Genomic DNA, 19,573 nt, shown 5'->3' with positions numbered 1-19,573 from the left:
CGTTTGCTAGTACTTTTGTGGTTTCACAATAACACAATTGTATTTGAGTAAATTAAAGTATTTATTAATGCACGTTTCATTTTAGCTTTTAGTTTATTGTTTATTTATTTAGTTATTAATGTTGTAAATGCATAATTTAAAATTTAAATTCGTCATCACTTTATTGTTGTCGTTTTACTGCTTTGCAGTGGTTTGTGGTGGTCCTGTACTGGCTTGTAGTGGTCAACTATTGAATACCACTGCATATCTCTATACATTTTGACAATTTTTCCATTCATTTGTATTCACTTTTTTTTTGTTTTGACTATAAATAAATGTAGTGTAAATATATTACCTCCAGCATGCGCAAAGTATTTTTAAAGTGATAATTGGCTCGCACAGACCTGATACCACTCTTTAAACTAAATGCAGTTCACAGTAGCATTTTGCGTAATATTCAATATGTAATGCAATCCTCACTAATCGTCGGACTCGAAGACAAGCCTTATTATTATTATTAATATTTAGTGTAAAAAATGCATTCATTTGGGGGCCTCCCCCAAGTCGGGGCCAGGGGGGATTTTTTAATTCTCCCCTCACCACCCCTTTATCTACGCATTTTTACGAACATAAAAGATTTTAAAACAAAAAACAACATACAAATATTGTACAGTTTTGGATATAAATTTAATTGACTATAAGTATTCACTCAAAGATTTTTAAACAAAATGTCATATACTTAACGTATAGATCAGATTGAACTAATCTACATAGTGACATTGATGACATTTCCCAACGCGTAGATGTCATAAGAAATGGCAAGGTTAGAATTAGATGTCAGAAACAGATAACTAAATATCTAAAAGCAAATATATATATATATATATATGAATGCTATAGTGTCATCGAATGCATCAAGTTTGAACAAATTTCGAACTAGTTCATAATATCGCCGTTACAAAATTGAACAATAACCAAACTAAACAGATTTTAAAAACATTAACAAAGTCTAAAACATTAAAAATACAAAAGAAAATGGATTTATTATATGCGTGTCTTCTAAAAAATTAGTCCACTGCCAGAGCATTAATCAGTTGCCAACTCTAAATGACAACTTTGTAACAATAGATTCTTAATAGTATATGATGATGTGTGTATATCATCAAGAAGAAAGGTTTTTACATTTCTATATTTTTTTTCCAGCATTTTATATAACTATAGAAATAATAATTTTAATGATCCCTACTATACTAGAGGAAAATGTTTTACGAATGTGTCTAAATTATTTTATTCAGATTATACTAAGTTGTACCACACACAACAAAATTGACATTATATTGCTTATAGATCTAGTTATTCTAATGACCACAATCGGCGTATCGACAAATGACAAGGTTGAAATTAGATGTATGGATGTCAGATGTTATTCCTATAATTATCTTGATCGTATCGCTTCTGGCGTTCAATGTATTCATTTCTGTATGGATGTAGATTTGTGTATTGTCTGGAGCGATCAGGTTTTTCTCGGAACCAATCAATAAACCATCCACATAATGCTATAACAAATACTAACATACAAACACCAATCACTGCAACAACGACTGGAGTGTATAAGAACCATCCTTTGAAGTAATCTGTTCCCATGTCCGCTGTAAAGAAAATTTTTATACACATAATGAACAATAGTTCTAAAATTTTCCAGAAGTGAAGCAAACAAATAGCAACATTCAAATATTAAAAAATACATGTTCATGTTCAATAAATATGTTCATTCTTTCTAGGCCTGCTCTTGTCGCTTCTGCATCTCTCTTTTTAAATCTCTAATGTCTTTATAATTTCCTTGGCCTTGTGCTTCGGGGTTACTGTTCGTACTCCCGGAACCTTTGTTTTGATCAGTACTGGAGCTTGTATTGGTATTGGTGTTAGTGCCAGAGTTTGAGTTGCCTGCAGGGTTTCGGTCCGAGCTAGCTCCTTTAAGCACGTACACAACTACAACGATAGCTCCAACCACAAAGAGAACCGCAGGGATGACTGCCCATGCATTGGAAGTGCTCACGATCTCGGCTTCTGTAGGAAGAATAGAGCAAGAACGATTGTATGGCCAATTAAATATTTTGGTTACATGCTTTAGCTTACAACATACTAATATAATAAAATATAAATAAAATAATTACAATAATAATAAGGCTAGTCTTCGAGTCCGAAGATCAGTGAGGAATGCAGATTTCCCGTGGCTGCGCAGTCCCAGCTGTGACCTACATATTTTGCCACATAATCATTGTCCAAACCATTGTCCACAAAATAAAAATAATTATAGTCAAGAAATAAATAACAGAAATTGGTTAAGACCCACTCCGCTTTTATTCACTCATGACTACCATGATGTAGCTTGCCGAATAGGAATGGAGGGACATTTGGCCAATGGCTTCCCGCCTATTTGGACAAGCTTAGCTATTGGACTTGAGACCAAATCCACCTGTTTAACACAATTGTCATCCCAACGGAGACGAATGCATGCGAGATATATGGAAGTCATTTGCCAAATTTGAGAAAAGATTTAAATTTGGGTCAGCGAAAATGGCTAATACGGATTTTAGGAGTCACTTTCACAGATTAACCACAAACAGAGAAGTCCTGTGCCCAGCATATCCTCCGACAGAATGAATTAAGCATACCAAGAGTTGCAATGACTTGGAGGCCAATACGAGGAAAGCGCAAACAGAGACGTCCTCCTAGAACTTGGCGCTACACTTCATAGAGGACCTCAGAGCAGCGGAAAACAAGGAGGGAAGAAGCTTCAGACATTGCCAGTGACATATCTTTGTGGAGACCGCTTGTAAAGCTCTGAACAGGAAGGGGGGACATACGTCTGAGCTTCCCTTCTCCCCTCCTCCCTCTTGACACCAAATGGGCATTTGGTCTCTCCCCTCCCTCTTGACACCAAATGGGCATTTGGTCTCCCCCCTCCCTCTTGACACCAAATGGGCATTTGGTCTTCCCCCTCCCTCTTGACACCAAATGGGCATTTGGTCTTCCCCCTCCCTCTTGACACCAAATGGGCATTTGGTCTATCCCCTCTCTCTTGACACCAAATGGGCATTTGGTCTTTCCCCCTCCCTCTTGACACCTAATGGGCATTTGGTCTCCCCCCCCTTTTGACACCAAATGGGCATTTGGTCTCAACCCCCTCCCTCTTGACACCAAATGGGCATTTGGTCTACCGCCCTCCCTCTTGGCACCAAATGGGCATTTGGTCTCCACCCTCCTCCCTCTTGACACCAAATGGGCATTTTGGTTAAAACAAAGTCATTATTATAATGAACTGATCCACTTACCAGCTGCTGCAAGTTGTAGAAACAAAGCCATGATGGACATTCTCAAGATTGACGACAATCTGGACGCCATTTTTGTTTCTTGAAGACTATATCAAGAAGATATCTACGGAGTATCAGATTGTAAATATTGAATTAATATTCTTATATCTATCTACTGTCTATCTATTATAAACTATCTTATCAATTAAGTGTTAGAATACTAGTAGACGGAGATTCCTTTATGAGGGATGCTAAAATTATTAACATGAAAGAATGTTGAGACTTTAAAAAAATGTCCTCCAAAATGAAGAGTTCTCCTACCGTCTATCACTATGCATTGTACACATACGCCACATTAAATTAATTAAACTTGATGAACTGGGGTTGGTTCAGTAACACGAGAAAAATATCTAACATATAAATCTTCAGATCTTGTCCTCTTCCGGTTTGAGAAAGTAGAATTTTATAGCAAAGGGTGGATAATTGGACTGCTTTAAATGTTTTTTTACTCTCCCCAAATAATTTAAATATACAATTATTGTTAAGCTGTTTTTCTTTCGTTAATAGTATATTTGAATTAAAATGAGCTAGCAAAAACAATCGGCGTATATTACATAGTTATAGTAGCTAGTAGTATTAGATGATGCTAATTATAAGTGACTCCCATGCACTAGACCTATCTAGTGTTGTTATTAAAAAGTACTTGCAGAAGTTATCTATCTACAAATACATACGTAGGCTAAACTCACCTTGTATTGAAAGAACAATTAACTCTGAGAACCACTAGATCTAGCTGCACGGCTAAACCTCTTTCCGTTTCTTAGAAAAATAATTTTAAGTTTTTTTTCCTTGTTATCACTTGGTTCTATATATGCTATAATTGTCTGCGCATGCGCATTGTAGCGTACTTATTTTACTGGTCTTGGTAAAAGATTATAACTATAAAACGCTATTAGTTTCGAATTGTGTAGTGTGGAAGAGATAGATGTAGATATATATCAGCGGACTAGAACTATTTTTAAACTTTGCACAAACACAATTACACACACACACACACACAAGCGGGCGAATATCTCTGCACACGGACTTAAATTGAGTCACGACTCCACTAGACTAGCCGAGTGCGTAGGCCTGTAGTACCAAAATAGATAAAGTCATTGATTTTAGAGAAACAGTAGGGCAGAAACCTACAGGCTTTTTTTTTCCTAAGAAATGTATCTATCTATCTATCTATCTATCTATCTATCTATCTATCTATCTATCTATCTATCTAATATCTCTCTCACTCTCTTTATATATATATATAATGTATGTATGTATGTATGCATGTATGTATGTATGTGTTTGTATATGTACTATTTTCTTTTTTTTAAGTGTTTGCATACATTGTTTTTTTTATTTTATTTGATCAATTATAGAATTAAAATGTTACATTTTCTGTTCAAAAGCAGGAGATCGGGTCTGGATCTATGATACACCTTGACCTTGCTGTACAATTGTGTATTTTAAATAAAATATTATAATTTGATAAAATACATATTTTAACCTCAGGAAGTGTCATCCATTTATTAAGTTAATAAACTGAACTAGTTTTAAACTAAAAGAAGCGTCCTTATATCCTTTTAATTGTACATTCTATATTCTTATTACGACATGGCCTTATAGCGATTGAATGCACAGCTTGCCAGGTATTACGCCGCTTGCATTTGCCAGGACAGTTGTGAAGGGGGAAAAAAATCTATATATTGGCGTGGCTAGATCTAACCAAACGCAGATCAGTTCTGAGAGATTCCCGATTGACGTGGGTTCTATATGGGGAAACGCTAATGTGTTTTCTAATCACAGCGAAAAAAAAACAAAAAACAAATAAACCAAAGAAAAACTTGATGCTTTTTTTTTTTGCTCTAATTATAAACATTACTTAAGATCAATTGGGAAAAATCCCGTAGCCTTTATAAAATTTGCTAGTTGTAAGTAATCATTATAAATAGAGAAATTTCTCGAAATATTGATGTATGTGTTTTGAAATTGGTAAATAAAATTTACATAAAAGGGGGAAGGGTACATGGGATTTTAAAGTTTAGACTGTATCAGACCTTAGCATATGATAGAACGTGTGGAAAAAAATCCATCTAACCAGATTGAGGCGGTTTATACTAGTTTATACTCTTTGCAGTTCAGGGTTGCCAGGGAATATATTTATGCTCTGTGTCAATAGCAGCTCCCGTTAGAGCTATTTGAAAACGATTTCTGGAAATTTTGAATTCTTTTGCCTATAAATGCAAGCAGTCTGCTACTACGCACATTGCTAGTGGTCGGTGCATTTTGTGCAAGGAAAGCACGTAATGTTCCCGTGACTTTTCTTTTAATGACATGCAAATAGGTCAAGGATATTAACTGAATAAGGTTTTTTTTTCTGTCTATCTACGATTGCAACAAATATTAATTATTTGGTAATATTCTTTGTTTGTTTTTCTAAATTTATTTTTAGTTGCCAGATTTTTTTTAAAAAGTCAAACTAATGATTCATTTTTTTGATTGATTCATTTTTTTTTGTACAGTATTTTTTTTGGAAAAGGGGGGGGGGGGAGGAAAGTATATACCCCATTTCAGGTATTACCATATAGAAGACAGATGATGTAAAGGTCATCTGTTTCTATGGTCAACGGTTAACGAGGGTGTCGTGCGCCAGCACAACGACAAAAAAGGTCGTCCAAAACTCATGTATTTAAAAAAATTCATGTTTTCATTGAGATTAGGTAACCGAAGCGCCTTACCACACCAGTCCCTCCTCTCCCCAAGCAAAGTTATGAGCAGAGAGACCCTCTAATAGTGCAATCCCCCAACATATAAAAAAAAATAATGAGGCTTTTAATTTTTTTTTAAAAGTTTGCTGTATATCTACTCTATATATTATATCGATATCCACTCAGAAATTTAAAAGCCTTTAATTTCACTTTGACAGTAAATAAAGTAAGATATAGTTATATTTCATTTTTCTGTTCTTTCAGTAGCTGTTAGTGTATCAGTGAAAGTTGTAATCTTTGTACAAAGTTCTCTCTCTCTTTGTTACGTCTTCCGTTTCTATCTATATAACGTGTGTATTTGTTTCAGTAATTTCAATATTTACACTTTTACATCAGATATCACTAAAATGAAGAGTTGATTATAATATATTTTATCTTCTAGGCTTGCATATTTTAAAAATAATTTTTTGAGGTGGGGGGGGATGTGTGATTGCTGAGTGGTTAAGCGCTTGAGTTCCAAACCTATAGTTCTAGGTTTGAATCTCGGCGAAGACTTGGATTTTGAAATGCGGGGGTTATTAGGGCGCTCCTGAGTCCGCCCAGCTCTAATGGGTAGCTGACTTTAGTTGGGGAAAGTAAAGGTAGTTGGTTGTTGTGCTGGCCAAATGGACACCCTGCTCTTTAACCGTTGGCTAAAGAAACAGATGACCTTAACATCACCTGCCCTATAGACCGAAAGGACTGAAAGGGAATCTTTACTTTATAGCTAGAACTTTCCCATGGGGGGTGGGAGGACATGGTTAGGGATGGAAGTTTTAATAGGCCGAACTATCTAAACATATACCTGGCCCTAAGCCAATAAAATATAGAGAAGTAACTTCCCTCTGAGTCAGTGCTTGTATGTGCATGTTATATCTTGTTGCATGGAGAGTAGCCTGCAAGAAAATTCAATAAATACATTTCAGATCTCAGAAGCCTCAGAATTTGAATTTCCGATTTTTAAACATAAAGCGATCCGTTTTTATTTCCTTGCAAAATACTTGTTTAAGTAGGTCGCGGGTGGGGCTGCATTCCTTGTTAATAATCGAACTTAAAGACAAACCTATTCAATATTATTTTTTTTAAATACTTGTTTATACATGAAGCGTTATTTCTTTATATATATTACTATGTGTGTGTGTGTGGGAGAGAGAGAGAGAGAGAGAGACAGAGAGAGAGAAAGAGCTTTCTGTATAATTTTCTGAATAAATCAATTGACTTCAGACTGAATAGATATTTCTGGTAAAGATCTGCTGCTGGACGTATCGATTCTCTATTTTCTCAAGTCGACTACCAAAGTGTATGAAATGTTTACAACGATTATCTATGGGAGGGCATTTTGGGAATGTTCTAGTTTCCTGGTTCCCTGGGAGTAGTGGTTGGAAACTGGGGAAAAGGGGGGGAGGAAACACTTGATCTGTCACATCGCCTCAACATTTTGACCTGCCATGTTGTGGAGTCATGGATGTGCGTGTGTGTGTGTGATAATGCGTGTCAATGTGGGCTAGGCTGACGTCAAGTCAACACTATTGGTTACCATTAGTGACAGAGTTGACTCTTGCAAAAAATCCTCCCTTGTAACAGAACGTTCTACACAGAAGCTAAACACTGGCGCAATCACATGACCTACATTTCCTCTCTTAAAACTTCCTTTTTTTTAGATTTAATACGTAGGTGTTGGATCATGATTGCTGACTTTATTTTAATTATTTTTTTTCTTTCACAGTATATTATCTTCAATCTGTATTTACGTAAGATGAACTAAAGTAATATATTAATTAAACAAGCATCAGGTTTCATTCCGCTGTGCTGAACCAAATAAAGAATAAACATAACATGTGACATATAATGTGACATGTGACATATAATGTGACATATAATGTGACATGTGACATATAATGTGACATGTGACATATAATGTGACATGTGACATATAATGTGACATGTGACATATAATGTGACATATAATGTGACATGTGACATATAATGCAACATATAATGTGACATGTGACATATAATGTGACATGTGACATATAATGTGACATGTGACATATAATGTGACATGTGACATATAATGTGACATGTGACATAATGTGACATGTGACATATAATGTGACATATAATGTGACATGTGACATATAATGTGACATATAATGTGACATGTGACATATAATGTGACATATAATGTGACATGTATCATATAATGTGACATGTGACATGTGACATACAATGTGACATATAATGTGACATGTGACATATAATGTGACATGTGACATATAATAGCAGAAGGTGCCAAAATCTATGATGAAACATAGATAGGACTTGAACCGCGTGAAATTCCAGCCTAACATTTTATTTGAACATCCAAGTCCCCAAACAAAACATGTCAAATCACTTATAGTCACGTGATAACAATACCCGTCACCATTTCTTCAACAATCACTTCACACACACACACAAAAATATATTTAGGGTCAACACATATTGCAGCCCAATGGTTCTTTTAAGGAGGAAAAAAAAATGAGCCTAAATTAAATTCCTACAATACAACCTTAGCATAACCATTTAACTTTCTTGATTTTTTATAATACCTTCTTCTGGTTTAGTTCTGTTTTTACACCTTTGTTTTAATGTACCAGTATGCAGATACAAGTCCTGGTTAAATCCCTTTAACCATACATAACTACCTCGAATTAAGCTCTGATTAGTCATTTTTTATTTTTTTGTGAAAACCAGAAAACCCTAATCAACATCCCCCATTACGACGGGCAAAGTAAACATCTAGTACAAAGATACCAACTGCTTGAAGACATTCATTGAAATTCTTTCATTTCAACAGTTTACTTCATTGCTCTGTTTTGACCTTAAATCGGCTGAATAGTCTCTTTCATATTGATCGTACTTTGTCTACCCATGAGCTCAATGTTTCCCATCAACCCATGCGTTATTTAGACCGATTTGATTTTGGTTTGAAAACTTTACATAAAGTACTCTATTGAATAGTAAAAATAAGTTGCTTTCTTTATTACGGTCGGTGGAGGTTCTTTTAAGTACAGAATAGACTCAGTCTACGCACTCGTCAGTCGGTTTTTTTTTTATGGTATGATAATTACTTCGTACTAAATGTGTTGTATAGATATTGACATATTTAGGTCAGTGCGGAATGAAGTTATATTACTTTGAAGTCAGCATGAAAGAAATTATTAAATTAACTTGCTTATCTCTAAAATAGGGCTCCATAGCTACGTTAAAAAGTATTCGAGATGAATCATAGTCGTTCTACAACTGAAGGAGGCCAACATGACATAGCAACGATAGTTGTTTGTTTTTTTCATTGACAGTCAATATAATGTAGTGCACTCAATTGATCTTTATTGTTGTATTCGCTAAATAAATATATAATTGTATTCGTTTAATAAGTTTTAATAATGCACGGTAGAAATGCTGGACTGTCTAATTGCAAAGGTGTAGCGGAGTAATAATGTAATGGAGGTTAAATTGTTTATAAAATATATAAAATAGAAACTGATAGAAGTGTTTGAAATAGATGCCAATACAACAAAACGAAAACGAAAACTGAAATAAGACTCAAATCTAGATCTGTGTAGTTCTTTGAATTAAAAAAGCTATCGGAAAGTTATATGTTCTCAAGTTGTTGATAAGATTATATTACAACAAACAACAAGAGAAAATGTTTTAAAAAAAACAACAATGTACAACAAAAAAATAATGCAAGATAAGCCAAGAAAAAAGAAATCAATGTCTAACACAGGAAATATTACGGATACACGCAGAAAATAATACAAGTCATATGTGTGAACAGCTAAAGAATTAATGAAACAGGAAAATGAATGTATTCAAAACTCATAGTAGGGCAACAGAAGAATATTTTATTCTACAATTAAAATGTTTCCTAACAATACATTATTGTAGCAGTCGAATAATCATAATATGTTCAACTCAAAGCATTTTAAAATTAGTTTTATACTGATACCGTTTAATAATTAAAATGTGTCATTATTTAAACTTTTTATGATTGTAACAACTTCTTATCATATTATTCTCTTACGCACCAAAATGTCAACAAAAAAAAAATAAAGAGATTAATATGCCTTTGTTATAGTACGATAATATCTTCAACATGTAGATATAAACAGATTTTAAAACAATAGAAACTAGGGCAGCTGTTCATGAATATTCATTTCTTTTTTTTTTTTAAATAATCGAACTACAAAGGCTGGAATTTATTTGATACTGCAATGCTAAAAATTGTAGAAAAGTTTATAAACACTTTCTTTATTCTCTACACCAAACACACCAAAACCAAAAAACAACAAACAACTAATTAGTGATAGTTTTGACACTATAATGATGATAATCGCTAATACCATAATATAAATCATTAACAAATGATTACATTGGAATATAATTCTATAAAGAGTCTCACAACATTATTATTATTTTTTCTTTAGAGTATCAAAAGCACAACTATTTACTTTATTAGCGGCCCCCGACAAGAGAAAAGACGCCATTAGTTATGTGTGGTCTGTCCGTCCGTCCGTCCGTTTAGATCTCAGAGACTAGAAGAGGAAATTAACATCGGACATCATGATATTTTATTTTATATACTAACAGACAAGAAAAACACCACAACACAATCTGCACTATTTAATTGCCAACATAATTATCTGACACTAACATGTGATCCAGTTTAATATGAGATATTTCATAACCACATGAGCTATTTGGAAAGATAAGGACATATCAGTTAATGGGTTTCAAGTCATCATTGTCGCAGCCATTTGTCCAACACTTTTGTCCAGTTTCCTTAGGACTGGTTATCTTGTATGTCGTCTTTGTTGCTTTGAACAGTTGCATAGGGTTGGTCAGGGTCAGGGTCAGGCTTGGGGTTTTTGTCTGTTTTCTTTTTCTCTGGGTTTTGGGTATCTGGATTCTGATCTGAAGACGTGCCTTTCTTAGACATTTCAATATCTGTGGGGGAAGAAAATTACAATACAAATTTTGTTTAATTAAATTAACACGACTTTTGGTCGTGTTATCCAGTGGCGTCACTAGGGTCTGTGTCACCCGTTGCCAGTGTCACCCCCTTCCCCAATCAACTTTCTCCCAAACATTCCCCAATCAACTCCCAAACATTCCCCAATCAACTTTCTCCCAAACATTCCCCAATCAACTTTCTCCCAAACATATTCCCCAATCAACTTTCTCCAAAACATTCCCCAATCAACTTTCTCCCAAACATATTCCCCAATCAACTTTCTCCAAAACATTCCCCAATCAACTTTCTCCAAAACATTCCCCAATCAACTTTCTCCCAAACATATTCCCCAATCAACTTTCTCCAAAACATTCCCCAATCAACTTTCTCCCAAACATTCCACAATCATCTTTCTCCCAAACATTCCGCCGCCAAGCGTTTTTCTTCGTTCTGAGCTTCATAAACTCTTTTTCTGGCGTCTACAACACATTTTTCTTCCCGTGGTAAAGAGAGCCCAAGTCAATGTTAAAGTAAAACGGAGTAGAACAAGATAAGATAATCTTCTTCTCTTTAAGTAAGTTGCCTTTTTATCTTTTGATAAACAAAGGTTGTCAACGTAACGACTTGAGAGACTAACGCCTCTTTTCCATACATGTCAGATATACAAAATAATAAATAAATAAAAAATAAAACAAGATTACAAAGAGAGTTTGTGTTATCACACAAACTCAGAGACGGCCCCCATCAAATTCACAATCGACGAGAAATATATTCAAGCCATAGTCTTGTTTTCACAAATTCACATTGTATTCATTATCACGTAGAAACACCATAAGTGCCTTGTTTCAATATTCAATATGCTGATTCGTTAGCACCTTTCGAAAGTAACATTTTTTAAAGTAAAATTTTTACATGCAAATTATTCAAGTTGATCTACAGTAATATAGAATCGTATAGTTAAAATGTGTTTATTATCTTAAATATGTTATTCAGCAGATCCAGTGCAACTGAATAGGCTTGAAGTTGTGGTTTAACATTGAGAACTCCCTACGTGCGATAATTGGTTTAATAGAAACCAAAACCTCCTGTCAGTGTGTGTATGTGGTGTTGTGAGTGGTGTGTGTAGTGTGAGTGTGGTGTGTATGTGGTGTTTGTGGTGTTTGTGGTGAGTATGTGGTGTGATGTGTGTGTGATGTGTGTGTGGTGTGCGTGTGGTATGTGTATGTGAGGTGTGTGATGGTGTGTAGTGTGTGTTGGTGTGTGGTGTTCGTATTGGTGTGTGGTGTTTACATGTAATGTGTGTGGTGTGTGTGTGTATTGGTACTGTGTGTGTATGTGATGTGTGTGTGATTTGCGTGTTGGTGTGTTTGTGGTGTGTGTTGGTGTGTTTTGTGTGTGTATATGTGGTATGTGGTGTGTGTGTTGGTGTGTGTGGTGTGTTGATGTGTTTGGTGTGTATGTGTGGTGTGTGTGTGGTATGAGCATATTATGTGTGTGGTGTGTGTATGTGTTGAATGTGGTGTGCGTGGTGCGTGTGTTTTCTGCGTGGTGTGTGTTGTGTGTTTTGGTGTGTATGTGTGTGGGGTGTCAGGTGTGTGTGTATTCGGTGTGTGTGTTGTTGTGTTTGTAGCATTAGTAAAAAATGGTCTATATGGCAAATGATGTAAAAGTCATCTGTTTCTGAGGTGTACGTTTAACGAGGGTGTCATGGGGCCAGCACAATGACCAACCACCTAATTAAAAAGATGCGATTTTATAAAAAGAACACTTTAGAATAGCTGTCCTTCTTTAAAAATAGCTAAGATTTCAAAGCATAAATGTCTGGAGCGTAAAATTGATCTTCCCGTTCAGTCACTGAACAGAGAAGCGACAAGAAAGCTTTTATTGAAGCTGATTATAAGCAATCCTAAACAGTATATTGCATTTCTCTCGATTAGTTAGAACTAATTGAACACTATAGACTTCTACATTACTCTTGTTTACAAAACTTCAACATAATATTCTAAATAGACTCTTTTAAGAGTCCGTGTTCGGAATAGCTACAACAAATATCGTCACTATAATTTAGTTTTTCAAAGAAGTTGGATTGTATTAGGCCAAAGTTTGGGTTATAAAATGTTTCATAAATATTGTTTATAATTGTAAGTGGATTTTTTTTATTAATAAACTCCGTATATAAATTATGATTGTAATTATGCATCTAAATTTCTCAAATATGGCTTGACTGGACCTTATCAAATTTAGATGATCTTTTAGAAATAAAAAAAAAATACTTCATCTAAGTCTAAACACCGTTCAGGACGGCGAGGCAGGGTTTTAAACTTGGACCATCGTAACTAAAGTCCAGTCTGCATAAGGCGCGACCAAATGATCACGCCATCTTTGCTCCAAAAAAGTTATTGGAAAAGTTCAAAGTTCAGCTCAATCATTTGAAGCATAAATTTATTGATCAAAATAAAGGGACTTGTTTACGTATGTATTCAGGCTAGATTATTTTGAAAATTAATAATATAACTGCAAACTCTTCTTCTGAGAATGACTAAAAAAAAAAAACAACACTAGAGATAATTATTAATTAAAAATTCAAAGTTAGAAAAAAATGGCTTACCTTAAGTTTTGGAACGTTTTTAGAAATTGTGCAATCAAAACTCTGCAAAAATTGTAATTTATATTGTTAATTTACGCATGCGCGTTGGAATAGGGGCGTTTTTTTTGTGTGTTTTTATTATGACGTCTCATCTATATTCAAATTTATTAGCCAATCAAAAGCAAGAAATGATATCACATCTTTAAAATAGATTTGTAGCGGTAATGTTTATTTCTGAATGGATGGAATTTTTTTTCTTTCAAAAGTAAAGGTAAGAAAAAAAAATTAGAACAAAAAAAAACCAAAAACACCATATTTCGATGGTTTAATTTTTATTCATAAAATAGTTTTGAGTTATGACAATACCATCGGTACAGGTTGAACTGGTCTATCTGAAAATGATGTTTTTCTTTGTTGCTACATTTATGAAAATTTAGTATGTATTTAAGAAATTATGAAATATTCTTAACTAGACATATGTTACCCGCGACCCGCGGGTCTTTATTTGCGCATTACTTTCGATATAGTCACTGAGAGTGTTTTGTAAACAATTAAACGAAATAATAATGTAATAAGTAAAGCGAATGTGTCAATGTAAAAATAGCTAATAGGCTTAAATCCATTTTTTTTAAAATTAAAACATTTGCTTTTGAATAATCTAGTGGATTGGATTTAGATGTATGTTAAACGTAGCTAATGATCCTTTCACGTTATTTCTCTTTCGCTACGAAAATAAAATTAGTTTTGCGAAAATGGTTTACGCGAAGTCGATACATTCTTATCTATTAAAAACGAAAAGAGCGATAGCTTTGTTAAATAAATGGGATTATAAAGTGAACAATTAAACGAAATAATTTTTAGTACGCGATTCATGAACGAATATAGATCTAGGCCTATCTCAACTCGGCTTCGCAGCTTTCGTAAACGAATGTAGCTTTAGAAAACCTAATTTGAATGTTTATTTGATCAAAATATGAAATGAATGGACTTTAATTAATATATTTATGTGTTAAAGTATAAAACTATCTGTACGAAGAGAAGTTTTATCATCTTAGAGTTGGATTAGAGTTTTAGATCTAGGGATGGGATTATAAAACAAACAATTAAACGAAATAATTTTTAGTACGCGATTCATGAATGAATATAGATCTAGGCCTATCTCAACTCGGCTTCGCAGCTTTCGTAGACGAATGTAGCTTTAGAAAACCAAATTTGAATGTTTATTTGATCAAAATATGAAATGAATGGACTTTAATTAATATATTTATGTGTTAAAGTATAAAACTATCTGTGCGAAGAGAAGTTTTATCATCTTAGAGTTGGATTAGAGTTTTAGATCTAGGGATGGGATTATAAAGTAAACAATTAAACGAATTAATATTTAGTACGCGATTCATTACGGTATTGTCTAATGAAAGAATGTTCGTCAGGAAATCTGTAGTCACAGATATCAGGAACTAATTTATGTAAAAAATGCTTTTGAAACACAAAATTGAAGGTTAATTTTATTACATAATGAAATCAATGAATCTTCTTTTGTATTTTCACGTGTCAAAGTAAAAAACTATCTGCGCAAAGTGTATTTCTTAAAATTAGATCTAGGTCTAAATCCTTTCTATCTTTTCTAATGTCAACATTGTAGACATGGCCTAGATCCATAAAATACTATAGCTGTAATAGAGTCGGACAACTTTATTTTTTTTTGAGGGTCTTAAGTTTGTTTTAGGGCTACAATACATTCACTAAGGTCTAAGTTGGTACCCAAGGAACATTCCTGCCTAGTTTTATCAAGATTGGTCAAGCGGTTTTGATGTCTATAAGTAACATACATACCCCTCACATTCTACTTTATAATATAGATTTGAAAATATATTCTTCTTTACTCTCTGTCCTAAAACGTTCACCATGAGAACCGAATCATATTATTGCCTATCATTTCTCAGCACTGGAAATGTTTAAATTCTTAATAAAGATGGCTCTAAAGGTCTCTTGTGCCAACGTTTCATAAATTTATTCTTGTACAAATTGCAGTACATCAAACCATTATTCATCAATGGTAAACTATCAATGTCATGTAAAGTAGATCTATATTTTCCCTTTAATGTATAAGATACAACGCTTTTATTTATACTTTCTGTGATATCTGTATTAAAAAAAAATAATCTTTATTGTCTGTGTGTAAATTTGTTTTTAAATTGTGCATTAGAAATTAAAAGACATTATTAGAGCAAACAATGTGTACTATAGTCGACTATAGAACTCTACATGTACATGTATACCCTGGTTTCTCTAGAAAAATTCATGTTAAATTGACAACAGGAAGTTACATTTTGTTCAATGATTTAATTACGCAAGTAGCAAAATAAAGTCACCGGTATCTTATATCTTCTTTTGTGACGGTAAAGTGTTACAATTATGATCCAGGGGGTGATGTTTTAAAATTATTTTTATACTTAAAATTTTTATCGATATTGTAGCAATGTTTTCATCCACTGCCAGTTCATTTTTTTTTTAACTTCATTTCAAAATGTAGTGACGAAGAGGTAGTCATGTCATGGCTTGTCAAACGTTGACAGTCTCAAAATGTGCAGCTATACAAATAATTGCCTTCTCTTGTTGTTAGGTAACATTTGTTTATAGCAATGCCTCCTCTCTCTCTCTCTCTCTCTCTCTCTCTCTCTCTCTCTCTCTCTGTGTGTCTCGTATAAATGGTAAGCTCTGTAAATAGATGGTCGGGCTAATATTTGATCATATGAATCATATTTTTTTACGGTTCGTTAATAACTTGGTTAGGTTTTTTTTTTAACTGAACAAAGTTGAACTTTTAGAATTGTCGTTCTTAAAATAACCTAATAATTTTTCTACGATCCCCGACTGTAGAACGCAAGATTATTAGACCATAACCCTAACCCTAACCCTACGTCCTTATAAGTACTTTATAAATGTGATATGGTGCGTATTGGTAATAAGCTTCTAGCCCAAACCCTTACTAAATAAGGTATTGAAGCAGTAAAACATATTTAGATTGTTTCTTGTAGGGCTGCACTTTATGTAATATGTAAAGGAAATTAGTTTAGCCCTTGCGATCTCAACGGCAGAGCCTGTAGGTCATGTGAAGTACACATATCAGAGATGGGTGCATTCAGAGGCGTCCTAAAATTCCTGAAATTTAAAATCCCAGTCGTCGCCGAGATTCGAGCCCGATACTCGAGAGTTCGAAAGCCAAGCGTTTTACCACTCAGCCACAACGATCCGGCTTTAAGTAAATCTCCACTAAAAAGACTAGCGCACTAGACGGTGTCCTCATTTACCAGGATTACATTCGCATCCATAAACAGACCCTTCAATTTCTTCATGTCTCATTGCTTCCTTCGCCTGCCTCTTCTTCTTTTCCCTGTTACTGTTCCATGCTTAAAAGTCTTTTTTAATAGCACTCTGGTTATCTGGTTATAGGACCGCACAGACAAGAGAGCAATGGCGAGAGACGGTCGTCTGATCTCGTGTCGTGTTCCATAGTTTCACCACAAAGAGGAGGAGGATACACTGGTGTAAACACAATGAAAGGCAATACATGTGGATATGGAGAGTTATTTACACAATTGAAAATGATATGATTAAGCAATTAAAAAAAAAAAAAAAACACACCAGATCTCCACTGACTTTTCATTCTATTTCTCTTCTGCTTTGACACTTGGGCGGAAACAGTTTTCGCTAGATTTCACGACCACGTGTTTCGGCCCTGTTTTAAACGGGCTACTGGTATATAAGTGCACAGTGCGACTCTTTCCCTTTTTTTGAGATTTTCAAATAGGGTGAAAAATTGAAAAATAGCAAGTTGTTTGCCCTATCCCCTATACCTTTACCAAATCTTTAATCTACCATAAAAAAAATGCGTGTTCCATTTTTTTTTCCATACACAAAGAAAACGCTATAGTATTTAAATTGCAATAGTGAACTGTGATATGATTTATTTTGTCTATTTATTTCAAGTTATTTCCGTTTTTTTTTATTTGCTTAAGTTTTTATTAGGCTCCATTATATTACCCCAATATTTCCCAAGACTAAGGTTTTATTAAGTTTTTGATTTTTTTCCCCCCCATGACAATTGGTTATATATGTTGTATCTTAGCACTGCTTTCTATTTGTTAGCACATCTTTTATGATTATAGCATGATCAGTGCTTTATGGTCCATTCTGTATTGTGGACCAGTTTGGGGGGGGGGGAGGTCTATTGAAAAATGTTTCCGTTCTGCCTTTAGGCTTTTAGCAAACATAACTCTGCTTGAGACTCGTTTAAACATATACATGTATACCTGTTGTTTTTTTTAAAGAATATTTTATAGGCGGCAGAGTTTACGTACTCGTAGGGGCGTCAACGTAATAAAGCACATACCATAAAGTCACCATAATGTGTCATAAAATAACATGCGACTGATTGACTTCATTAATGCTAAAAAAGAAATGTATCCCTTTCAGACCTTGCGGTCTATATGGTAGTCAATACAAAACTATTAGATGCTTGTTTCGTATGTTTCTATGGCGATGGTTAACGAGGCTGTTATGTGACCAGCACAACCACCAAACCAAATTACTTTCCCAACTAATGTCAGATACCCATTGGAGTTTGGTGAAGTCAGGGGCGTGCCGAACCTCCAACAATTCAAAAGTTCCAGTGTTCACCGATATTACATGACTTGTATGTGGTCTCTACAATTAGTCTCATTTCCTTTCACAGGACTAAAACATCAGAAATTTCGGTTTAAAAATGGTATTCAATGTGGACAACACTAGTGGTTCTGACGTAATAAACTTAAACCTTGGTTTCTAGTTGGATGTGTAGTTTTTAATGAAGTGGTTGATTTCAAAAGTCAAAGACACAGTTTCATGCAAGGATATAACACAATGGTGAGTAATGGTAAATCTTTTATTGTATTTTTCTTCTTAATAAATATACGACTTTCTCAACTATAAACTACAATAAAGATATACATATACTTTAAAACAAGAGAGAAAGATTTTAATAAACAGATGTAAAAAACAAGGGAGAGAATTTAAGCATGTGAAGAGTGTAGATTTGAGGAGATACTATAATTATTAAAATTATATACTGTATCCAACGTGTTGCTTTAGTGTGCTCTCTGCGCTCTGATCCAATCTCTTTTGTGGATTTGTGTGTTTGTGGGGGGGGGGGGATCTAAGAGATTATTTCTGTGTTGTCCTTAGGCTCTTATCAAACACAAATATTTAAAGTCTTCACCTGGATTTGAACTTGACACCCCCTAGTTAGATATTCAGCTTACTAAATCAGCCACACATCCATCACAATCATTATAGGCATGTGTTTTTTTTTGTCTTATGGAGCATTGGTTCTTATCTATTATTCAATTTTATTATTACTCCTTCGCTTGATTTCGTGAAGGTATTCGTAGAGAAACGAAAGAAAGGCCATTAAGCTAGTGTTGATGCTTGATCGTTGGTTTGCGGGCTCCAGACAGCTAGTAGAACGAAACCGAAGTAGTGGTATTAAATTCTTAGTGTAGAATTAGTAATTAACATAAATAAGCTTCTTTTAAAACAACACTGAAAATAACTTTTATTTTTAACAAATTACACAGATTCAAAATGAATAAAATAATAATAAAATGATAATGATAACAAATACTAACCCACTAAAAAAAACATGTCCTTTCAGTCCTAATTCTCCAGTAAGTCTCCTCCCTATTCAAATCTTCTACAGTCTTTATTGACTTCAATTACGAAACACCACCTCGTGATTTTATCATAATCCATTCAGCCTACACAACCAAAACCATCCGCTAGCACTAAGGTCTCAATGATTAATCCAACCACGAGTATTTATTTAATGGCTATTTTAATACCTTTAAGTGGCATAAAACTTAAATGTTAG

General features: G+C 34.2%; 1 protein-coding gene and 1 long non-coding RNA gene across 3 annotated transcripts; both read right to left on the bottom strand.

Annotated features, from left to right (window-relative positions):
• Positions 1-644: 644 nt before the first annotated feature.
• Positions 645-4,355, bottom strand: LOC106061213 (uncharacterized). Of its 2 annotated transcripts, none has more exons than XM_013219288.2 (3): positions 4,043-4,355; positions 3,315-3,417; positions 645-2,046 (listed from the first exon to the last, which is right to left on the bottom strand). In XM_013219288.2, exons 2-3 carry the CDS (start codon positions 3,382-3,384, stop codon positions 1,757-1,759), a joined length of 360 nt encoding a protein of 119 aa, XP_013074742.1. In that variant the 5' UTR covers positions 3,385-3,417; positions 4,043-4,355; the 3' UTR covers positions 645-1,756. The 2 variants fall into 2 exon arrangements, with proteins under 2 accessions (XP_013074742.1, XP_055885860.1); XM_056029885.1 differs by lacking the exon at positions 4,043-4,355 and adding an exon at positions 3,908-3,930.
• Positions 4,356-10,553: 6,198 nt separating this feature from the next.
• On the bottom strand, positions 10,554-13,789 carry LOC106061214 (uncharacterized). Its single transcript, XR_001216584.2, has 2 exons — positions 13,687-13,789; positions 10,554-11,071 (listed from the first exon to the last, which is right to left on the bottom strand). It is a non-coding gene; the product is annotated as an uncharacterized LOC106061214 (long non-coding RNA).
• Between the last annotated feature and the right edge of the window lie 5,784 nt (positions 13,790-19,573).

Source organism: Biomphalaria glabrata, chromosome 5 (assembly GCF_947242115.1).
Source record: "Biomphalaria glabrata chromosome 5, xgBioGlab47.1, whole genome shotgun sequence".
Taxonomy (NCBI): domain Eukaryota; kingdom Metazoa; phylum Mollusca; class Gastropoda; family Planorbidae; genus Biomphalaria; species Biomphalaria glabrata.
Note: the sequence above shows the minus strand (reverse complement) of the source record. Positions and strands in the feature narration are given on the sequence as shown.